The 21,804-nt window shown below is 38.1% G+C and overlaps 1 protein-coding gene across 1 annotated transcript in view; it reads right to left on the bottom strand.

Moving 5' to 3' along the window:
* Window positions 1-21,804, bottom strand: part of LOC122809688 (von Willebrand factor A domain-containing protein 5A-like) — a gene marked incomplete in the record, with an annotated part of 1,061,360 nt that overhangs the window by 763,120 nt on the left and 276,436 nt on the right. The window contains 1 exon segment of the mRNA XM_044081364.1: window positions 4,890-4,978. Coding sequence (XP_043937299.1) covers window positions 4,890-4,978 — 89 coding nt within the window.

Raw genomic sequence — 21,804 nt, 5'->3', positions numbered from 1 at the left:
AGATTCTACACTGTCATTTTTCCAGTCCTGGCACCACTGTACCGACCAGGATTGGGAACTTTTTTATCCTGGGACTTGTACACCCAGGTATCTTTTTTGCTTTTACCCTACTTCTGTCCATGATATATGCTATATAACATAGTCTATATAGCAGCGTTGTCTTGATGAGATTTTGTAATTCAATTCCAGCTTTAGTTCTCTGCACTAACTGCCAGACAAAAAGCAAAATCCTCAACCCTGAGACTGGAAGCTTCTTTGTGTGAATGCGCATGCAGTTTTGCAACAAACATTCAGCAAAACTGAAAAATGGCTCATCTCTGATCTGATCTCAAAAACTCCTAAAAGGGAGTGCTAAAACTGAAAAACAAAAACAAACTGGAGCCTATAGTTTAGATTATTTTGCAACAAACTTAACATTTTAATAATACTTTGTTTATAACTTTCAAGGTACTTTCATTTAAAAACTGAGAAATATAAGAACTTAAGAGTGTATGCAACACATCAAAAAATGCATGTCTCAACAGGAGCACAAAATCATTCACTAGTATGAAAACATACATTAACAAACAAACAAGCACCACTGGTCCCTTCCTATTTCTTCTCTGTGTGACAACCTAAATCCATGGTTCTCTCTTTACTGCACATCTCCTATTTATCCATTATGTTTCTTGCATTGTACCAGTCAGATATGGAATTCTTAGGCAAAGTGAGCCAAAGCTCTAAACTCTTTGACATTTACTCATGCTTCAGTCAGATTGAATCACCAAGAAAAGTTATCAGTTTTTGCCAATTAATTACATTAGCAAATGTAGAAGCAAGATCCAGGAATCATCATAATGTATTGTTTCAATAAACTACATGTCCTTGCAAAAAATTAATACAACGGTATTGCTATCCTAATATTTGAGGTTTTCCATCTTCATTCCCCTCCTTTTAGTGGTACAAAATCAATATAATATAATATACATATCTAAAAATTACAAATTGTAAAAAAATTGATGCACCACTGGGAATCATAAATTTCCTTACTGCTCACAGATTCCATCTTTACTCTCTGTTCTGTGCTCCAATGTTCAAAAGTGCATATTGACAAAGAGCAGGAAAACCACAAAAGGCCATGTAGTTCTGATCAGATTACTTAATTAAAAAAAGGAAAGAATGCCAGTCCTGGATTTATCATGCTGAAATGCTTATATTACTATATCTGTCAGGAATTAACAAGCATAAAGACTACAGTACTCTGGATATTACAACATGTACCCTAAATAGATTTAAATGGCTTAATGAATATCTTTGTTTGTGAAACCAATTGCTACTTTGCAAAAAAAAAATTTTTTTTTGAATCAGTTTTCTTGCTGTTTTATCCACGTCTGTACTACAAACCTGAAAGTACAGTAAGATGGGGAGAAATAGAAAATGTGATTAACAAGGAACTGTAACTAACCATTAGGAAAGATAATGTGGAGAATCGGTGAGCTAGTTAGGTATTTAGTTTAGTTCACAATGGTAATGTATGTTCATACAAACTTCTTTTTTCATAAAGCTTATTGGCAGATCAGTGAAAGGAAATGTTTAATGGTTTTCAGATTTGCAATAGTAAACTCCATAGGTTCATTTATGAAGCTTACACCCTACAGACAAACCCATGGATCTTAACATTCATTTTTGAAGGAACATTGGACTGAATAAGATGGGAGATTGCACTATAATCCAAAAAGCTGTGCAATATATTTTTCCTGTTTTTCTAAAATGACTGAGGTTTAGTTTCATTATTAGGTTCCTTGATCTGGTGATTGCTAGCCCTGCTTTCAAAAAGAACCAGATTAGATATTACCTTATAAACAAGAATGAAGTCTTCTCTCAGAAACCTTTAAAAATATGAAGACATTTTCTAGATCTTTTTCAGGTTGTTCAAGTTTTCTAACCCTGAGATTTTTTTCTATTAAGGAATCAATGTACCATTTTTGCACTGACTCATATGGCTTACATAAAGGGTATCATGATGTTCAATAATTGGCTGAATCATTGAGTTATAAAGGGGACTCCGTGGAATGACTAGACATGTTTTAGAATTACAGAGGCTACAGAATACATTTTTATGACTTTGAAAGATTTACACTGGTCAAAATATAAATTTTGCCTAGCATTGTCCCAAGATATACAATGACAGTGCTTTTTTTTTTTAAGATTACACTTTTTTTTAATTATTGATATGATGCAACTGTCTACAGTGTTGGTCATTTTTTTCTTTGCCATCATTTTTGATTGATAGACTTTGTTATGTAATCTTAATCAACAAAAAGTTACAAAAATAATTGCATGATATACTTCATATTGTTTAATGCTTTAGACACTCCTTGTATTATGCTAATGTGTACTTGTTTTATGACTTCGTATTAGCTTCTATTTCTGTTTTTTAATGAAGTGATAAAGTTGTGGTCATATGACAATGTAAATGTCCAAAAATTATGCTTCATTCACTTTCTCAGAGAAGATTATATAGGTTAATGTGAAGTTAACAGCAAAGTAGGGATATATTTTTTTCAAGTGCCAGGCATTCTGATGCAACCAGCATACAAATTTTCAGGCTAGTTTCCCACACTTGTTTTGGTATAGAAATGAATATGGAAGCTTACTGTAGATATATTAAGGAAAACATATGATATACAACTAATACCAAGAGAAATACATCTAAATGCAGGATCTTCAGTGTTAGCACTTAGTGTATTATTGTAGCACATTTAAATATCCAAGACTGCAATCAAAACAGAGTTGTTTTTCAAAATCACAGTTGAATTGTAATGATTATCAAGTTAAACATACAACTGCGGTGGTGGTGCTATGGTAGCGTTGTCGCCTCACAGTAAGATGTTGTCCTGTTCGATTCTCAGCTAAAGTGTCTTCTGTGTGAAGACATGCGTGAATGGGCGTACCTTCGTTGAAGGTTGTGCATCAGGGCCAGCAACTCGGCACATAAAAATCTACTGCCAATCATTAATAGACCGGAGTTCCACTGTGGCAACCCCTAACCGGGAAAAAGCCGAAAGACACAACATCAAGTTAAACATGCACCATGGTCACAGCTTTTAACAACTGTTTGATTGGTTAATAAATCAAAGACATGTAAGAATTAATATAGACACTTGTGTATATAATTGTTGTTTCTTTTATGTTAATGCGTTTATTCTTGTATAAAATGTATAATTAAAGATATTAGAGAAAAGAAACGAGCTAAACAAGGAACCAATATAGTAGTGTAGTCTTTGCAAGATATAATAATCTGAATAAGAATCTGAAATTATAGTTTCAAAGAATAATTATATGTATTTATTAACGTCATCTCAACTGAAATGGCAACTTTGAGAATTTCAGTGTATCATCCCATTCTGTATTTAAATTTACAGATGGCACATTATCCTTTAGATCATGGTCTGACCATGGTCTTTAGTCAGTGCAGATTCAAATCTATTTGGAATAATTGGTAGATTTTAATGGAAAATATTTCAGAAGCAGTAGGCAAATGTCATAAATTTACTTACACATTTAACATTTTATTGTCAAAAGGCTACTTTTGTTTAAGACATGTTTCAAACTGTGGAGGTAGGAGGATATATTTAAATATCACAGCTGTTCCATATACATTTTTTGGAATAGCCCATTGTGGTATTTAAACGGTTAGAAGTTTTGATGTAAGGTATTATTTTACTAGTTCAGTTATAGTTTATATAGTCATATGCTCTATATGCCTATGCTTCTATATGAGTAAAAGAAAAAAAATTAAAAAATGTATGAAAGAGCATGCTCATTCTATTAAAACAGACAATTACATTAATGCATTGTTTAAGTACTCATTCCAGTGGGTTAATTTTAATACATTTCAGTGTTCTGTCTTAGATTGTGAGAAACGTAGTACTTGTGTGGAGATTAGGAGTTTATGTTAGAGTCTAAGGTATTAAAATGGTGATTAGTACTTAATGCAGTCCATGGCCCTGGAATTAAAGAAAATTTGAATAGCAAGCATGTTTTAAAAATGAATAGTTTAAAATAATTTGTTACTAATCATTGCAGTTATCATGTAATCTATATGATTTGAGCTTTTATTACTTACATCACCTAAACTTCAATTTATTTAATTCTAAAACCACATAAAAAGAGTATACAGGTGTAACTAAAAAAAAAAAAAACAAGGAAAAGTTACGTTCAAAGTCCTCCAGGGATAAACATTAAGAGTTGCTTAATAAAGCCTAAGATTTCCTTGGTAATTTACAATTTCTGATGAAGTCTCTGGTACTGATGAAACAAAAGTGCTTAGTTTTCATTAAACACATTGCTAGCGATTGTTTAAGAAGTGCTGCTTGTTTTATTATATAATACTCTCCTTTAGTGTGTTTTATATCCATTTTTATGCTTATTCTTTCACATCCTCAAGTTCTTAATGGTGTTGCATTTTTATGCATTTTGACTTGAACTGTCATTTCACATACCCCATATTTTTCCTTTGGCAAGTCTGTAAGACCTCCACCTAAAGGATTGTGGCAATTAGTGTTACTTGAAATTTTAAATTTTGGTTGGTATTATTACTCTGTTCAAGGAGACTAATTAGAGTTTAGATTCTTGATATAGTTGAATGTGTGTGTGTGTGTGTGTGTGTGTGCATTTATATATATATATATATATATATATATATATATATATATATATATACACACACATATAGACAGTGAGAGAGAGAGAGAGAGTAGATAGATTTTTGAAAAACAGAGAGAAGCAACATAGTGTAGTCTATTCAAGATACAGCAATCTCAAATTGCAATCTCATAGAATAATTGTATATATTCCAGGCATTGAAACAGAAGTGATACATTATAACAGTCACTTGATATACTTACTTAAAAAATGATGTAAATGAATTTCCAAATCCATAAATATTGAACAAACATCCCACTCTTAAGCTTTTTAGCAGTAAGACCAGTGTATCCTAGAAAATGAAACATAATTAAAATAATTATTTTGTGGACCTGCTTTTTGGTTCCATTTAAATATATGAAATAAGACAATGATAATATGCAGAATTCGTAATGGTTTATCAAAGCTCATAAAGTTGTTTCAAGTCTCTGGCTGGCTACAGCAAAATTCTGCTAAAATTTATATGGTAGAATATTTTATATATTGTATGCATTTTTACTATGTTGAATTTTTTTTCAGATATTTTTATTTATTTAAATTTGTTAAACAGGTAAGTGTTCTGCTCAACTGACCATTTTTCACCTCAACACAAGTAACAAAAGCAGCATACAAGAAGCATTAACAGAAAACATTTACAGATAGTAACAGTACAATATGCAAAAAAATAATGCAATACAGTATATAAGACTACAATTAGAAAATAATATGAAGATGTTTATCACAATACAAAGACAGTGAACTCTAATGCTACATAACTTGCAATTGAAGCAACATAAGTAATACTTTCAAGATACTCAAACTGCATTCACATCATTATTAGAAAAATAGATTGTTTGGAGAAGGTTATATAAGGAGAGATCTATAGCAGGCATTTTACTCTCAAAGGTAATTCCACTTTAATATTTCTGATATTAATTAAGAGACAGAACATAATTATATAAACTCTGATTTTAGATTAGAGATTAAAGATGAGGGAAAAGAGAAATCCCTGAATTGCTAGAACTGGAAAATAAGTTTAAGGCTAAATAAAAAAAAAACAAGGTGTCAAATTCAGTAAAGGTAAAGAAGGGAGATATGAGTTAAGTGAGATAAACTGATGATTAAGTAAGGAGAGCTTAGGTGTGACATGCAGCAGAAATAAGAAAAGTAGTGATATATGTTCTGTGTAATAGGAATACTGCGGCAGTATATGGGAACCTTATAGCTAAGATATACATAATATTAAGAGTTTAGTTAAGCTATACTTCAGGGCTTTTAAAATAAAAATGCAGCTAATCTGAGTCACTGAGACATCTATAGCTATTATTTTTACTAAGGTGCTCTTTAAGATCACTCCTAAAAGTTGTATACTGTGATTAACCTCTGAGGAGATGATCCCAGTTTGCCGAATGTCCCACCAATAAGTTTTTCCTGTGAACTGATGTCTTGCAAAAGTAAAATAGTGTGTTGTGTTTTCGAATGTCTAGGCACACTTTCCTTAACATAAACATATGGTAAGGATATAGGTGACAGAACTTGTCTACTAACAGCACTGCCAGTTTTTTGTGGCTATTCTTGCGGAGGAAAAACCTACTCTTAGTCATATGCCAGAGTTCAAATCCCATATATGGAAGGCAGACAATGTAAGAACTATAACTACTTATGCTTTTTCGATGAATGATGTGGAATCGCAAGTATGTTTCAAATGGAGTTGTGCGTAGTGTAATGTATGTTGTGGTGAATTTGGAGTGAGTGAATGATGTGATTAATATAGCCTGTATTATGTGTTTAGGAAACTTGAGCATACAGCCTTGTCATGAGGCGCACATACTACAGAAGCAGCCTCTTTTCAGCATTCAGCGTCAGGCCTGGTTGTGGTCCAGACTAAATCCAATTTGGTTGTTATCAGTGGAGCAGGTGCTAGGGAAGCAGAAGTTTCTACACAGTCAGCTAGTGGAGCTTCTTGTGACATCATAGTTACTTGAAATATTTCAGCTGCTGATATATCTGTGATTGGAGCTAGGCCCAAAACAGGCACTATGTTTTTTTCCAATAGTTCCCCAGCTACCTGTACAGGTAAAGATGACAACTCAATGGAATATGATGGAGAAGCCCACATATTAGGAAAGGAAGAGAAGGAAGTTGTCGATAGACAGCCTGCACAAAGAAGTACTGATTTAGTTGTTAATTTGTCTAGTAAGACATTGACTCAGTTATGAGTCTTAAATAAAGGCTTATCATTTGTTCCTGCCAAATCATCTAGACTGAGAGATGAAGTAATTAATTTAAGGTTATTTGCAAGAACATTTGCCCTACATATTCACTTTGGCAATACTGCAACTAATAATCCTTTGCCTTTGCCCAAGAAACCTAGTACTTATATGCCCAGCAGCCATCCAGTTATAGAAACTTTTTTGGCTGTATGTGAGAGACAGATTGAGGAAGTGCTTACTAATTCATACAGAGCTGGACACTTTCCTCCGGATTTACTAATCTTTAGTGTAAGACTATATTAGTCTTACATGGAAGTGTCAGTGAAAGAGTATGATGGCAGTGTGCTATGCATATTAATGAGGGTGCGCTGCCTCAACTCTAAAGCTTACATGGAGCGTGGATGAGTGCAGGGGGCATGTCGGACTGCCGAGCAGTCCAAAAATCCATGCTCCTGCAATGAAGAAATGCCGCAATTTCGAGTTACATGAGCGAGTCTGCTCACATGTGTACAATGTAACACTACACTCCCCCATATGTTAAACAACTGACAAAATTAAAAATAAATTTTTTTTTTCATCCGATTAGATATAGCTGCCCATATTTGCGTGGGTTTGTGTGGGTTTGCCCATTTCTTAGCTACAGTTAGCAGCTTAGACACCAGAAGAGGATAATAAGAAAAATATATGCAAATTAAGCAAAATAGCAATAGCATAGTGGTTAGAGCCTTCGCACAAAGAGGAGGCATTTCTGGTTTGAGTCCCACTACTGCACATTCCATTTTCTGTTGGAAATCTGTTTACAAAAATATTTCCTGACATTTTTTACGTATAAGTTTTGTAAAAAGCATTGACATGTTAAATGTAGTAGTGAACAAATTATATATATATGAAGGTGAAATGGTTATGCATTCTGAGGTATGAGTACCCTATTTTAAGAAATATAAAGCACTGCTAAGCACATTTTACCATTATTGAGCATATTTAAATACAATTGCATGTAGCTGTGCACCATGCTAACCAGCGCAAATGCAATGTATTTGCTCGTAGCTGCGCACCGCGCTAACCAGCGCAACGTTGGGCAACGTCGAGAAATGCAGAGCAACATTGAGCAATGTTGGGCAAAGTCGGGCAAAGTTGAGCAAAGTTGGTTAAACATGCTCACACCTCCTTTACTGTACCTTAACCAGTCAGGTCTGCCCATCAGGAAAATAAAAAGCAGTGACAGGGCTCGAAGTCAGGATACTGTGCACTATAGTCGCAGTACTTAACCACTAAGCCATGACAGCAATTCATAAACATGCACTTCCAACAGACACATATCTATGAAAGGAATTTTAAACATTGCTAACATCAGCTAAGCAGGTGTGCCTACAGCTGAGTTTTTCCAAAACTGGCCAATCACAAATAAGTGCGGGAAATGAGGCATATTTAAGCTCCACAGGTGGGAATACTTGCTATAAGTGGTTGTAGCTTCCTTCTGCACTCAGCATGGCTGGTGTTGGAGAAGGCACTTGATTTAGAGTGCAACGCTGGGGCATCCAGGAGTCCAAAGTAATGGTTTGGCTCCTTGTCCACAGTCATGAGGAAAGACTCCTGCAGGGCCAGTATCAGGGTACCCAATATAAAACGGAGGCCTGGAACAGTCTTGCCCATGATCTCACCAGTGCCACTGGTGTTCCTTGGACTGGTGAGCAGGTCAGGCACCATTATTCTGACCTGAAGCGACGTAGGGAGGATCAACTGGACCAGTGCATCCAGGAATCCCGTACGATGCCTAATGCCCCAGTACTGAGTAAGTAGCCATTGCATTTAGTAGTTATGAATTGCTATGCTTGTCTATACTATGGATAGGTATGTCTCAATATCACTGCATTTACTTCACAGCTGCAGGTGTCTGGGCTATGAACCAGCAAGTCCATGAAGGTAGGCTGCAAAGGCTGCATCATCAGGCAGGTTAGTAATTATTTTGCATGTACTGTTATACAGAATAAATGAAAGAGCCTTCAAAAAGCCTTTTAGCCAATAAATAAAGGTGTAATAATCCTTTAATAAATGTATGATTCATGGAGTTCATCTGTGTCATTTTCTTTGATATGTTGTTGTACTGTTGCATTCTACAAATAGTAGTGTTGTATTAAGCAGTGTCAACTCACACTTGGGTAGGCCCATATAACATGGATGAAGGGAGTGCCAGTAGCTTGTATGCATATGTACAGCCCTCAACTGTTGGTTCATGGCCAGCATGTACAGGTTAATCTGGCACATGAGTAGCTTGGTATTGTGTTCCCCAGAAATGTCAGTGTGCTGCCAGAAATGTAGGGAGCTGTTAACATATAACTGATACTTTCACCTGAACATATCTAGATAATTATATGAAAGTATATCTATCAGTGTACCATCTTAGCAGTAGTGTGTGTGAGCAACTCTCAAAATATGTTGCAGTAACATCTGCATCTTGGACAGTTTGTATGTAAGATATAACTCATGTATATAATGATCTAGCAAAATCCATTTGCACAATTTTAGGACATTGGGTAGTGTAATAATACATGTAAGGGACATATAACTGCAGTTAATAGGAATGTAGTGAAAACTAGAAGGATATATAAGTTGTTAATTGAGCTATCCTTTCCCACCCTACTGTATGTGCATAAATAATGCAATTCCACACCTCAATCGGTATGTCTAATCTCAAAACATTTGTTGGGACATATGTCCTATTGGTTTATAAATATTTGCATTAATTTCTATGCATGTGCCCTGTTAAAATATCACAATATTGGTAGTCTGTTGCCATCAATTCAACCTGCATGCTGTTGTAATGTCCACTATTGTTCTATATATGCATGTGTTATGCTTGCTTTTCAACTGTTGAAAATCTGATGTGTTGGGTTAATGGGAATACTTCTGCATGCTGTTATAACTAATTGGGAATACTGTTGACTGCTACTAACCCATATCTTTATTAAACTCTCCAAAACATAGTTCGCATGGGAAGGCCGGTCCCAGCGGACCCACCTGTCCCACCTCAGCTGGCCATGGCACCTGGCACCAGCAGATCTGGTGCCCAGCCTGGGACCTCCTCCTCCATTGGCCCTGTGCCACTTTCAGGTGGAAGCGCTGCAGGGGATGGGGCTTGGCCCCCTTGTGCAAGTGTGGGTGGAGGGGCACCTATCACCCTTTGAATGGTCCGGGCTGTGGTGCTTAGAGAGATTGAAAGTTCTGTTGCAAAACCTCTACACCAGCTTGAGGCCCAAGTGGCACAACTCCCGGGTCAGCCTGCCCCTCCTACACAGCGCCCAGCACAGCCACCCTCTGGGCAGTGAAGGTGCAGTGATGACTGCCCATGGGTGGGGACCTCAGTCCCACTGTTTCCATCTAGGGGCTCATGGGCTTGCGATTTCCAAACATCCCTCCCCGTCAAAAGTGTTCACCCACCACGTGTCATATACCGCCCCTGTATGCATCTTGTTTGTCTTGTCTGTTTACCTCCCCAACCTAACTCCCCAAATATACCTACTTCCCCTACCCCCACATTCCACTCTCATCTGAAAAAAAAGGGGCAATCTGCTCCCAAAAAAAAAAAAAAAAAATTACGCCCATACGTAGCTGGCCATTTTCACACATTTCCACTGGACACATGAAATGTTATTTAACTGGCATTACAACATACTTTGTTGTCCTCACCCCTCTCTCAGGGGTTGAAGGGTTCATATCTACCTCCAAATTTACTACATATGCACAGCTGTTGCTGTTGAAGAAATAGGCAGCTATGGACCTTTCCTACACCTGTCCTGCACATCCCGAGCTATTTTCCATACTGTCTTTCCCTCTTTGTGCTCCTTTTTCATCACTTTCCCATTTCCCCATTTTTCTTTTCTTTCAAAGAAATTAGCACAGGAGTGAGTGGGAGTAAACACTATTAAGCAGCAGTTAGCGTGTTTGCACTTGTTTGTGCTTGGCTAAACAATGTGCAACAATGCGCAAACCCATGCAAACCCGATTACAACTGCTTAAAAGTGCCTTAGTCACTCTGTATGTGAGGGCCCTTGTTCTTCTCAGGAGCAAAAGAAACATCTCTGCAAGTCTCGAACCCCGGACCTTGCACACACTACACAACATGAAGTACCACTAAGCCATGGTAGATATACATCAAGGTGGTGCTTAAATAATTATATCATGCATCAGAATGAGTGAATGTAAAGGAAAATTAGGAATACCATACCACACAACTTGTTCTGTGGATGTTGACCAACAGTTGTTGTGGGATTACATTACATGACTGTGATAAGAGAAGCAGCCATTCTAGCAGGAAATAATGTTACACCATCACTTTACAACCCCACACAGTATCACAGCAGGACAAACACTGGCATATCTGTTTAGGGCAGAGGCCATACCTCCCAACTGTCTCTAATTTATTTTATTTTATTTATTTATTTGCAGTTGGTTTACCAGGATAGTCCATTGGGCCAAAAAGAACCAGTTTTCAATGGAGTCCTGGGGAGAAAAGCTCCAAAAACAATCAAGGTTACAATAGGTTTTTGATTATAATTTTACAAGTGTCATAGATCCGAGCAAACATTACAATTAATACAGACTAGAGATGAAACTTACAGGTGACACAGACTAGCAAAAGGAACATTACAAAATAAATACTGAGAGCCATTACATCATAGGAAGCATACACTTAAGAGGTGCAGCTTATTGCATTCTTTGCAAATATCTTAGGAGTTACAAGGAGGTATGAGTTAAGAGATAAGAAAAATGAAAATTGCTAGTGTAAACAGGGGAAGAAAGGAAGATGGAAATAGCCAGTGTAAGTTATGTGGGGTGGGAGCAAGAACATTCCCACTGGGTTACTAGATGTGAGTGGAGAGATTTTTTGAAAATAAAGCGGTTAGGGGTGGTACAAATGGATGGTGGTAGGGAGTTCCAGAGACGTGCAAGACCATAAGATAGAAGATTTTTGCCTGTGGGACACGTTGGTTTGTATACTTCTAATAGATTTTGGTTGTTAGACCTTAGTACTCTGTCAGGTAGGTGCATTTTAAAGGCAGAAGAAAGGGAGGGACAGAGGGAGGGGTTGAAAATGAGCTTGTGAGCAAGAGTAAGTTGAGTATAGGTGAGATGATTGGGTAGTTCTAGCCATTTTTTTATGTGGAGAGAGGAACAGTGGTGAGTGGAGGACTTATGGCTGGTAGCAAACTTGGCAATTTTATTGTAGCAAGAGGAAAGTTGTGTTTTCAGTGAGGATTGTAGATTAGATAAGAGTGGAGCTCCATAGAGAAGGGAGGGGATAAGAAAAGATGTATAGAGAGTGATTTTAGTGGCAGGTGTAAGATAATGATTTTGTCAGTAGAGCATGCCTAGTTTTTGATGTTTTTTTTTTATATTTGGCTGTAAGTGGGAATTTATTTTTGAGCTGACTATCTATTTGGACCCCAAGTAACTTGGTCTCAGACACCAGTTCCAGAGATGTGTTATTTTGACTGGTAATAGAGAATGAGTTTGTGTCGAAAGAGGTGACTTTGGAGGGAGTAAATACCATTAATTTGGTTTTAGAGGCATTGCGTGCTAGGTGATTCTTTTTTATCCATTGCTCAGTGGTTGAGAAAGCATCCTGAGTAAGCTTTAGGAGTGTAGGGATAGATGTGGCAGAGCAGATAATAGTTGAATCATCTGCGTATTGGATGATATTCGAGAAAGGGATAGAGTTGCAGAAATCATTTATAAATATATTAAAGAGGAGGGGACCCAGTATGGAACCTTGGGGAACTCCGGTTGGGGTATTGAGGAATGAGGAGGTGGCCTTTTCCATTTTACTGCTTGATATCTATTGGATAAGTAGCTGGAGAACCAGTTCAAAGAGGAAGGATATAGGTCTGAGCGTAGAGAGTTTAGTTAAAAGTAGGGTATGAGAAATAGTGTCAAAGGCCTTAGAAAGGTCAAGTAGTAGGTTAGAAACAATATGACCAGAGTCCCGGGCTTTGTTTACATTTTCAAGGAAGGAGAGGAGGGCTGTCATAGTACTGTGACCTGGTCTGAATCCATGTTGTGTGGGAGTTAGTAGGTGATTATCTAAGAGATGTGGTAGGAGTTGTAGTTGGATAATCCTTTCTAGGAGCTTAGAGATGGGAGACAGTATGGCGATGGGACGGAAATTAGTAACATTGTTATTATTGCCTCCTTTGTGTAGTGGTATGATAAAGGCCTTTTTCCAGATTTCGGGTACTGTGCTTTCTTAGATAGAGCGGTTGATTAGAATGCTAATGGGGTAGGGAATCGCTTTGGCAGCTATGCTAAGAAAGTAAGAAGGGATGTTGTCAGGAGTATTAGTGCATGGCTTCAATTTCTGAAGGAGTTTTTTGTTGGTAGATGTGGGGTTAGGTTTTAATGAGAAAAGCGGGGAATGGGAAGGGGTATTAGGGGGTGATGATGATAAAGAGGACATGAAAGTAGGAGAAGAGCTAGATGGTAGAGAATTAGTAGATGAGAATGGGGGTGAGGTAGCGGTGGATGGTAGAGTGTTGGTAGAGGAAGACAGGGGTGAATGGGAGAGTGTAGAGATGTTAGAGAATGATGAGGTTAGTTTGGAAATAGAATCAATGAAAAAAGAGTTGAATTGGGTAGCCAAATCTATATCGGGAGCATTAGGGTCTGGGGTGGGGGTGTTTGGTTTGCTGGGATTGAGAAGAGTGGAGATTCCTTTCCAAAATTTCTGAGGGTTAATTTTATTATTGTTTTGGAGTATGGAGAAGTAATTTTGTTGATCAGAGATGATGAGCATTTTTACTTTATTTCGAAGTGTTTTGTATTCATTATGGATAAGGGGGGTCCTATTTTTTCTGGTAGTGTGCCCAGGCTTTATCTCTGTGTCGCATGGTTGCTAGTGTGTCTTTGGTTAGCCATGGGACAGTTTTAATTTTTATTCTTTTTGTCCTTAAGGGAGCATGGTAGTCTAGAAGGTTTAAGAAGGTTGAGTTTAAGTGGGCAACTGCATTATCTAGAGATAGTATTTTTAGACTATTCCAATTTATTGCTTTTAGGGCATTTGAAAAGGTTGTTGGGTTAAAGTTCTTTTGGTTGCAGATAGTAATATAATTGTGAGTGTGATGTAGGAGTAAGGGGAGTCTATGTGTGAAGATGGGTAAGTGGTCGCTAAGGGGATCGGGAAGAGTACCACTGTTAGAGAAATAATAGGGATGAGAGACTAAAATCCAGTCTAGAATGCTACTGCTAGAGAGGTTTTTTGAGGGGGTGTTATAGAGTTGATTAGCTGAGGAAAACTGTAGAGGTTGATGTTAAGTGGGTTTGTGGGAGACTGAATGGAGGACCAATTAATATTCATGTCTCCTAAGATTATTGTTTCATTTTTAATGTTTGTGGAGAGCCAGGAGAGGATATCTTCAAGTGTAGAAATATTATCCCCTGGGGGAATGTAGAGGGAAGCTATACATATGTGCTTGTGTTTGTTGACTTGAAGTAGTGTTAGGAGTAGTTCAGCATTATTAAAGTGTGGAGTAGGTTTGTTATAGGGGTGACTGACAAGGAGGATGAGTATAGGAGAGCTACTCCTCCCCCTTTTTTGTGGGATCTGTCTTTTCTAATGATAGAATAGTTGGGTGGAATTATTTCAGAGTCTTTTATATGGGGTTTTAACCATGTTTCAGAGATGGATAGGATGTCAGGTTTATTATGTATGAGCCAGGCATGGAGGTTTGGGATTTTGTTAACTACACTTTGGGACTTAAGAGAAGTCAGTAATATGGACTTGTCTATAGTGGTTGAGGTGGGGGGGCAGGGTTAGGAAGGATATCTCCTGATAATAGAATGGTAATCAGATAAAAGATTGGGTTAGAGAGGTTATTGGACTCTTTAGAGTATAGATTGGATTCTATTATGATTCTGAAAGATTTGCTAGTTACTACAGGGGAAGAATGTATATGAGAGATAATAAGTTTATATGGAAAAAGTAGAAGGCTATTTTATAGGATATGGGTGAGGGGAAATTGGGGTGTGTGAATATGAAAGAGGTGAAGTACGATGGTTGGTTACATGAAACGATTGAGAGTGGTAGGTATTAATGGGCTGAGTGAGGTAGAAAAGATAGGATAAGTTGAGAAGTAGTAATAGTAAAATAGTGATGTATAAGGGTTTTGAAAGCATGACGAAATAGGGCTACTAAGAGGTGGTATATTGTTACTGAAATATTTGTTGTTGCAAGAGTGTTGTATGTACAGAGGAGCTGGTTAGTGTCTTATATAGGTGCAGGAGTGGGGAGTTGTGTGAAGGTTGATATGGGTGTGGTTTGGGAGTGGGTGTTGACAGAGTAATGGAAACTGATTGGTTAGGTGGCTAATCTAGGTGAGGTGAGTGATGATCAATATGGGCGGGATAAGGGAATGGGTGTTTCCTGAGTAATTAGAGACTGATTGGTCTAGTGTGGTAGTGGGTGTGGTTATGAGGGAATAAAGGTAGAGGTGCTGGGGGCGGGTGAGATTTGGGGGCGGGGTAGGGGAGCGGAGTGAGCCCGCAGGGCGAACGGAGCGGGTTGAGCCAAGGAGGGCAGAAGAAGATCGAGAACCTATCAGTGGAGTGTGGATTGCAGAAGGGTAATAAAGGGAACAGGGATATAATAAGTCAGAGTGGGCTATGATGTCTAAGAGAGAGAGAGAGAGAGAGAGAGAGAGAAGAGAAAAGTTAGAGGTTAAACGCAATACAAGAAGTAAGTGAATAGAAGTCAAAAGTAGTGGGGAGAGGATGCCATCTAGTGGACAAATGCAGAAGTGCACCTGTGGCCCACCAGACAATCCCTGGACTAGGTTGGATTGATGGGAGAGGGAGCTAGTATAAAACAGGGAGCTAGATGAGGGGAAGTATGGAGATACAAAAAGAAGAATGGTTAGGCTGCTGGCTTTCCTGGCAATTTTCAGGGATGTCCCTGATTTTGACACAAATTTTAGCTCTGTCCCTCTGAATCCCTCCTAAAACTAGTGACTTTGGCCAGAAAGGTGGTGAATTACATTTAATGAATAATGACAATAATTAAGACTTAGACACTTCTTTTACTCCAGAAAAGGTGTATTAATTCATATGCTCTGATTCTCTCAATGTTTCAACTTAATGGCACTAATATTTTAAAGGTGTCCGTGATTGTCCCTGACTTTTTCTTGACTTTTCCCTGAGTCTGTTCAAATATGTACCTGATTGGTTGAGAGGTCTGGCAGAGGCAGAAACACAGAGGCATATCAGCCTTTCTGCTGTTACATACTGTGCAAATAGCTTTGGAAGGAGTTTCGGAAGCATACCCTTATGTAGGAATACAACACTGAAATACAAATGGATGTAGCCATGTACTGGTAGCAACCAACTGTAAGAATGCCATTGCTGTATTGCTGAAAAGACCTGTGTGGTGCACAGACAAAAAATAACAGGCTATTCTCTGGCTATCATGTGGATAGACACAGCAACCCTGTAAGTCCAGCAAGATAAAATCCACACAATACTACGTACGCTCTCTGTACTTCTGCAACCCTACCCAAATGGAGAATATACCTGTGTGTGCAGGGTCTACCAAGGATGTAGGTATGCGTACTCACAGTACTGAAATGTGTCCAGTTTTTTTGATCAGCTTGTGCTAATGTCAACCCTAAAAAAACACAAACTGTTTAGAACTGAGTAAATGAATATTCAAAGTATAGCAGTTCACAAACAATTCTTGTGCCAAAGGAATACATCTCTATAACTAGCTTTGTATGGCAGTTAATTGTAACAGTTGAAAAGAAAGTACATTTTTCCATGTATCTTGGGGTAGCATTTTGAGGGGTGAGTACATTTCTACACTGACAAGTGGATACTGGATGCAGCAACATTAGGTCTGAGTACAAAATGTAAATCTCTGGCTACACCCCTGGCTTCTGATATAAGAACTATACCAACCTTCTGTCTTAAACAATGATGTCCACACCAAACAAGGATGATCTCCATCTTGGAAAGCTGAAAGGGCCACGCCTACATGAGTCAGCAATTTTTAGTACTGGGTTGCTATGACAGTGATTACTGCAATTACTACACAGCAGGCTGCATGCAATTAGCAAATGATGGCCTCTAATTGGTGCAGAGGCCATCACATGCTCGTGCAAATTCCTACAAAAGCAGGCTGTAATCTCTGCTAACAAACTCAATCACTCTATTGCAGAGACTGACAGAGAGGGAGAGACACAGAGAGAGAGAGACAGAGAAAAGGAAAAAGAAATATTACCAAATCATACAAAGGAAAGTATGTGACACATATGTATTTACTGGTATGTAGTAGATGTTATTGAAAAATAGTCTACATAATGTGAAACATTCATATGTGGCAGCAGTACTTCTTTATGCACAGATGTTCTGCTTAACTACTGCTATGGACAGTACTGTGTGTACCTGTGGGCAGTGGAACATACCTGTGAAATGTGTAGCTCAGCATTAAATGTATAATATCTGATACATGTTATCTGTGTTCTGTACAGTAGTGTGGCCAATGGCTGTTGGGAGGATTAGCGCTGACATTATATAAACATGGTAGTGACAAAATAACACATGCATGATAGTCATATTAAAGTGTAGCTTAGCAGTGGCAACTGCTGTAGCAGTCTAGTATGCTTATCTAGCATCTGTTGCCATATATACCCCCCCTAATGTTTGTCTGTGTTCGTATGTGAAACCTGTTTGGGTTGTAGCAAGGCCCAACAGTTCAGCTGTGAGGTCCAGGGACTTACAACAGTGTGGACCTTGTGTGTGTATGCCACACACATATGGAGAAATATATATGTGTCATATATATTCACATATGTATATGTGCATAGAGCAGGGGACATATTGCAACTGTTTTTGAAGGGGGAAGATATATATGTTGGTGAAGGTTAGTATGCGCATATTTGTATGTGTGACAAACAAAACAGCATACAGTGCTGGTATATGACATGTCGTGGTTAAACACTGTGGGTGGTTTGTTCATTTTGCAATGTTGAAGCCAGTAAGGCCTGCTAAAGCAACCTGGGCTGTGAATACCTTCAATGCATTTTTCCCAAGACTGTGAGAATTTATTACATTACTGTACACCTTAGATCCTTTGTATAACTGATATTCTCACTATGAAAGGTGAAATGTATATGTGCCTACATATATATATGTACACAAATGGATGTGTATATCTATATATACATATATATATATATATATATATATATATATATATATATATATATATATATATATATATATATATATATATATATATATATATATATATATATATATATATATATATATATATATATATATATATATATATATATATATATATATATATATATATATATATATATATATATATATATATATATATATATATATATATATATATATATATATATATATATGTATATATATATATATATATATATATATATATATATATATATATATTTATTTATATATACTCATACACACCTACATCTACTTGTTGCAATAGATTCCCTTTACTGTTGACTGACTGAGATGGTCAATATGTTTGTGAATACGTCAAAGATATGTATCTGTGGGATAGCTTAGTGGGAAACTGTTTATGTTATGGTATTATGGGTCTTTGCTTTGATCCTAGCAAAGGCTGTGTATTCTGATTCTAGGCAGAACAAGTGCTATTGTATACAGTGTGATTAAGTCCCTTGGTTTTAACTAGGGTGTGTCACTGGAGGCTAAAGCACTACATCTATGATCTATTGATTGGTACCGATGTTGAATGCAAATACTGTGTGTACTGTAGTACTACTTGAAGCTCTGGGCCTGTACAGCAAAGTATGATGCATGTCCACATTGCTTGCATCCACTGTTTTGTGTGGTCCCTGTATTCATCACAGATTACATTTCTCAAGATTAAGGTTGTGTAAGTACTGACACACAGTATTGTATAGTACACACTGAAAGCTTATCTGGGTTGTCATACCTTTGTGTCCTGTAATTATGTCTGATGTGTGTGTGGGTATGTGTGTAACATGTCCTTTGACATATATGTGGTAATACATATAACTGCGTATCTAGCAAAATTCATAGTGTACTACAGCAATATGTGACCTATATTCCCATTTGTGCGCATATTTTGGCCATGGGTTTGGCATTAACAAGTTGTGTGGTATAATAGTGATACATTTACTGGACCTTACACTGATTGTGATGGATGATATATTTCTTTACACATCAGCTTGATGTATATCTACTGTGGCTAAGTGGTGCATCGTGTTGCATACAGTGTGCCAGGTACTCTTGTATAGTCTTACATAGTGATTTTATTTTGTTGCTGTGCAGAACATGGCTCATTAGATAGAGAATGAGCAAGGCACTTTCAAGCAGTTGTGGGGTGAGCAGTGATAAGTGGCAGTTACAGTGTTTCACTCTCAGCTTACAGGTTGCTATATATGGCAGTTCAGTGATATCTGTACTGTATAATGTTAAATGTGCCATATGACTTGCTCAGACATATTTTTCTATTTATGTCTTCCAGGGATCATGGCCCTCCACAGGAATCTGAGTTGCAGTAGTGCTGAAGATGATATCATTACTAGCAGTATGATTCAGCACTACCGTCTCATGTTCTCACGAAACAGCCAGGACCAGCAGGAGCGTACTGCAATGTGGCAAGAGATTGTCCGCAGGGTCAATGAGGTAGGCCTGCATAACCGGACATATGAGAAGGTACGCCACCACTGCAGTGATCTTCTCAGACATGTCCTTCAGCGTGCTGCTGATGTGCGTAGACAACAGCTTGCAACAGGGGGTGGAGTTAATATCCATCCCCCCCTCACTAGAGTGAAGGTGCTGCTCATGAGCCTGGTGGCACCTGCCCAACAACAACAGCAGCAGACCTACATCATGATGAAGGTTGGAGCCACCCAGCAAGCACACATGGAGCATGCAGGTAACATGGCATATCTGTAGACTACTGTTATCTGTATTGGTAGATCATGCATATGTGAGATGTGGAGTGTGTCGTTCAAAGATGTGGAGCCTGTTGTTGTGCAATACTGATCATTTGGAACATAATCTGTAGCCCTGTGAATGTAAACTATTGTTGTACTGTAAGACTGCAAACACACAGTAGCAATGCCACAGTTGTGGCCACTGACAAACTGTCTCATCTCTATGTAGGTCCCTCTGGGGTGACATCAAGGCAGCGGACAGAAGCTTGTGAGTGTGTTCTACATTTATTATTGTAAATAAAAAGTGCATGTCATAGTTAAGGTGTAGGCCATGTACACACGTAACACACCTACCCATAATGCATGCTGTGCATGTTTGGTGTAAGAGCATGCACATCTCACTAATGTGTTTAGCTGCCTCAAACACATGCAATACCCAGACTATCTCAAACAAATGTGGCTAGACTGTAGTGACCATTGGATAGGCACAGTTGATAATCAACATGCACATAACTTACACATCTATGTCATACACATAGCATTTTAACATGCTACACATAAAGGATTCCCAAACCCTCTGTAAAGACATACTCCAGTATCCAAAATCTCATCCACACATTACACATAATATACCTGAGGGTAGAGGCCTATCCTGGGGCTTTTAAACACTCTGCAACACACTGCACATTCATGTCATGGAATGCTCCTTATTGACCTCCTTACAAACTTACATAACAACTGGTTGTGAAATGGTGAATTTAGCCAAGGTAGTACAGTTCCAGCACAGCATGATTAGTGCTGGTTTGTGAAACATTTGTATCCTTGAGAGACCACCTGATGCTTCATGATGATGGCCTTTGGTACTATACCCCATCCAGTTATTGAAACCACAGTACTACACATAGCTGTCATTGCTACACACCATACTGATGCATGTGTGCACACATATGCACCTCTAAACAGTATGCATACCAATCACCATTTGCACAACTGACACATATATGTCTTCTGATGCAATTGAGTGGCTAGGTCATATGACACATATTGGGTACGTGTAGTGTTTAAATATGCAGTTGTGTTTTAGCATGCCATGTCATGAATGAGACTGGCATGTCCACAATATGATCTACACTCACCATAAGTACCGTACATTAGGTATGTGGCCGAATGGTATTCCATCAATTATCCATGCACCACTGATGATGTTGTGTGAATACTCATCATGCATGTGCTAAAAATGTGTCCTCAATTATTTGCTAAAGACACAGAGGCTGTAATCAGCATTGGATACCTATCTGACACACAGATACACATCCAGCAATGGTATGTACACCTGTGAGTTATGGTGCACAGTACATTATAGGGTTATGAATACCTGCATAGCAATGTTGTGTCCATGTATGCATTGTGTTCCAGGGGGAGGGCCATCACCTAATAACAAAACACATGCATCAAAGCCATGTATACTGTTAGTAACAAGGACTGACTACACTTGCACTGCATGCTGTTGAGCAACACATGTCCTGCATGCTGACGTGTGATATGACTGTTTTGCTTGTGATACTGTACCCCACTATCACCTACTATTGTGTATGTCCTGTGATTGCTGGTGTTGTGTGTGTCTGCTTTTGGGAGGAGTGTAGTTTTGTGTGTGTGCATGTGTGCATGTATGCATGTATGCATAGGTGCATGTGCGCATGTGTGCATGTGCACATGTGTGCATGTGGTCTGAAGTCATGTTCAGGTCTTAAAGTGTGTTTCCTGTTTTCTCTCACAGATGGTGAGGTGGGGCTGGTTCAGTACAGAAGGGAACCTGATGTCACTGAGACAGACAGTGATGATGAGGATAGGTGTGTTGAGGCACAGGCAGGTTTGTCAGGGTCTGTTGTTGGGCCACCAACTGACAGTACACAAGTCTCCACCCCATCCATGCACACAGTCATACTGCCTGTACATTCATCATCATC

The sequence above is a fragment of the Protopterus annectens genome, chromosome 8.part0 (assembly GCF_019279795.1).
Source record: "Protopterus annectens isolate FY-2018-M chromosome 8.part0, PAN1.0, whole genome shotgun sequence".
NCBI lineage: Eukaryota > Metazoa > Chordata > Ceratodontiformes > Protopteridae > Protopterus > Protopterus annectens.
Note: the sequence above shows the minus strand (reverse complement) of the source record. Positions and strands in the feature narration are given on the sequence as shown.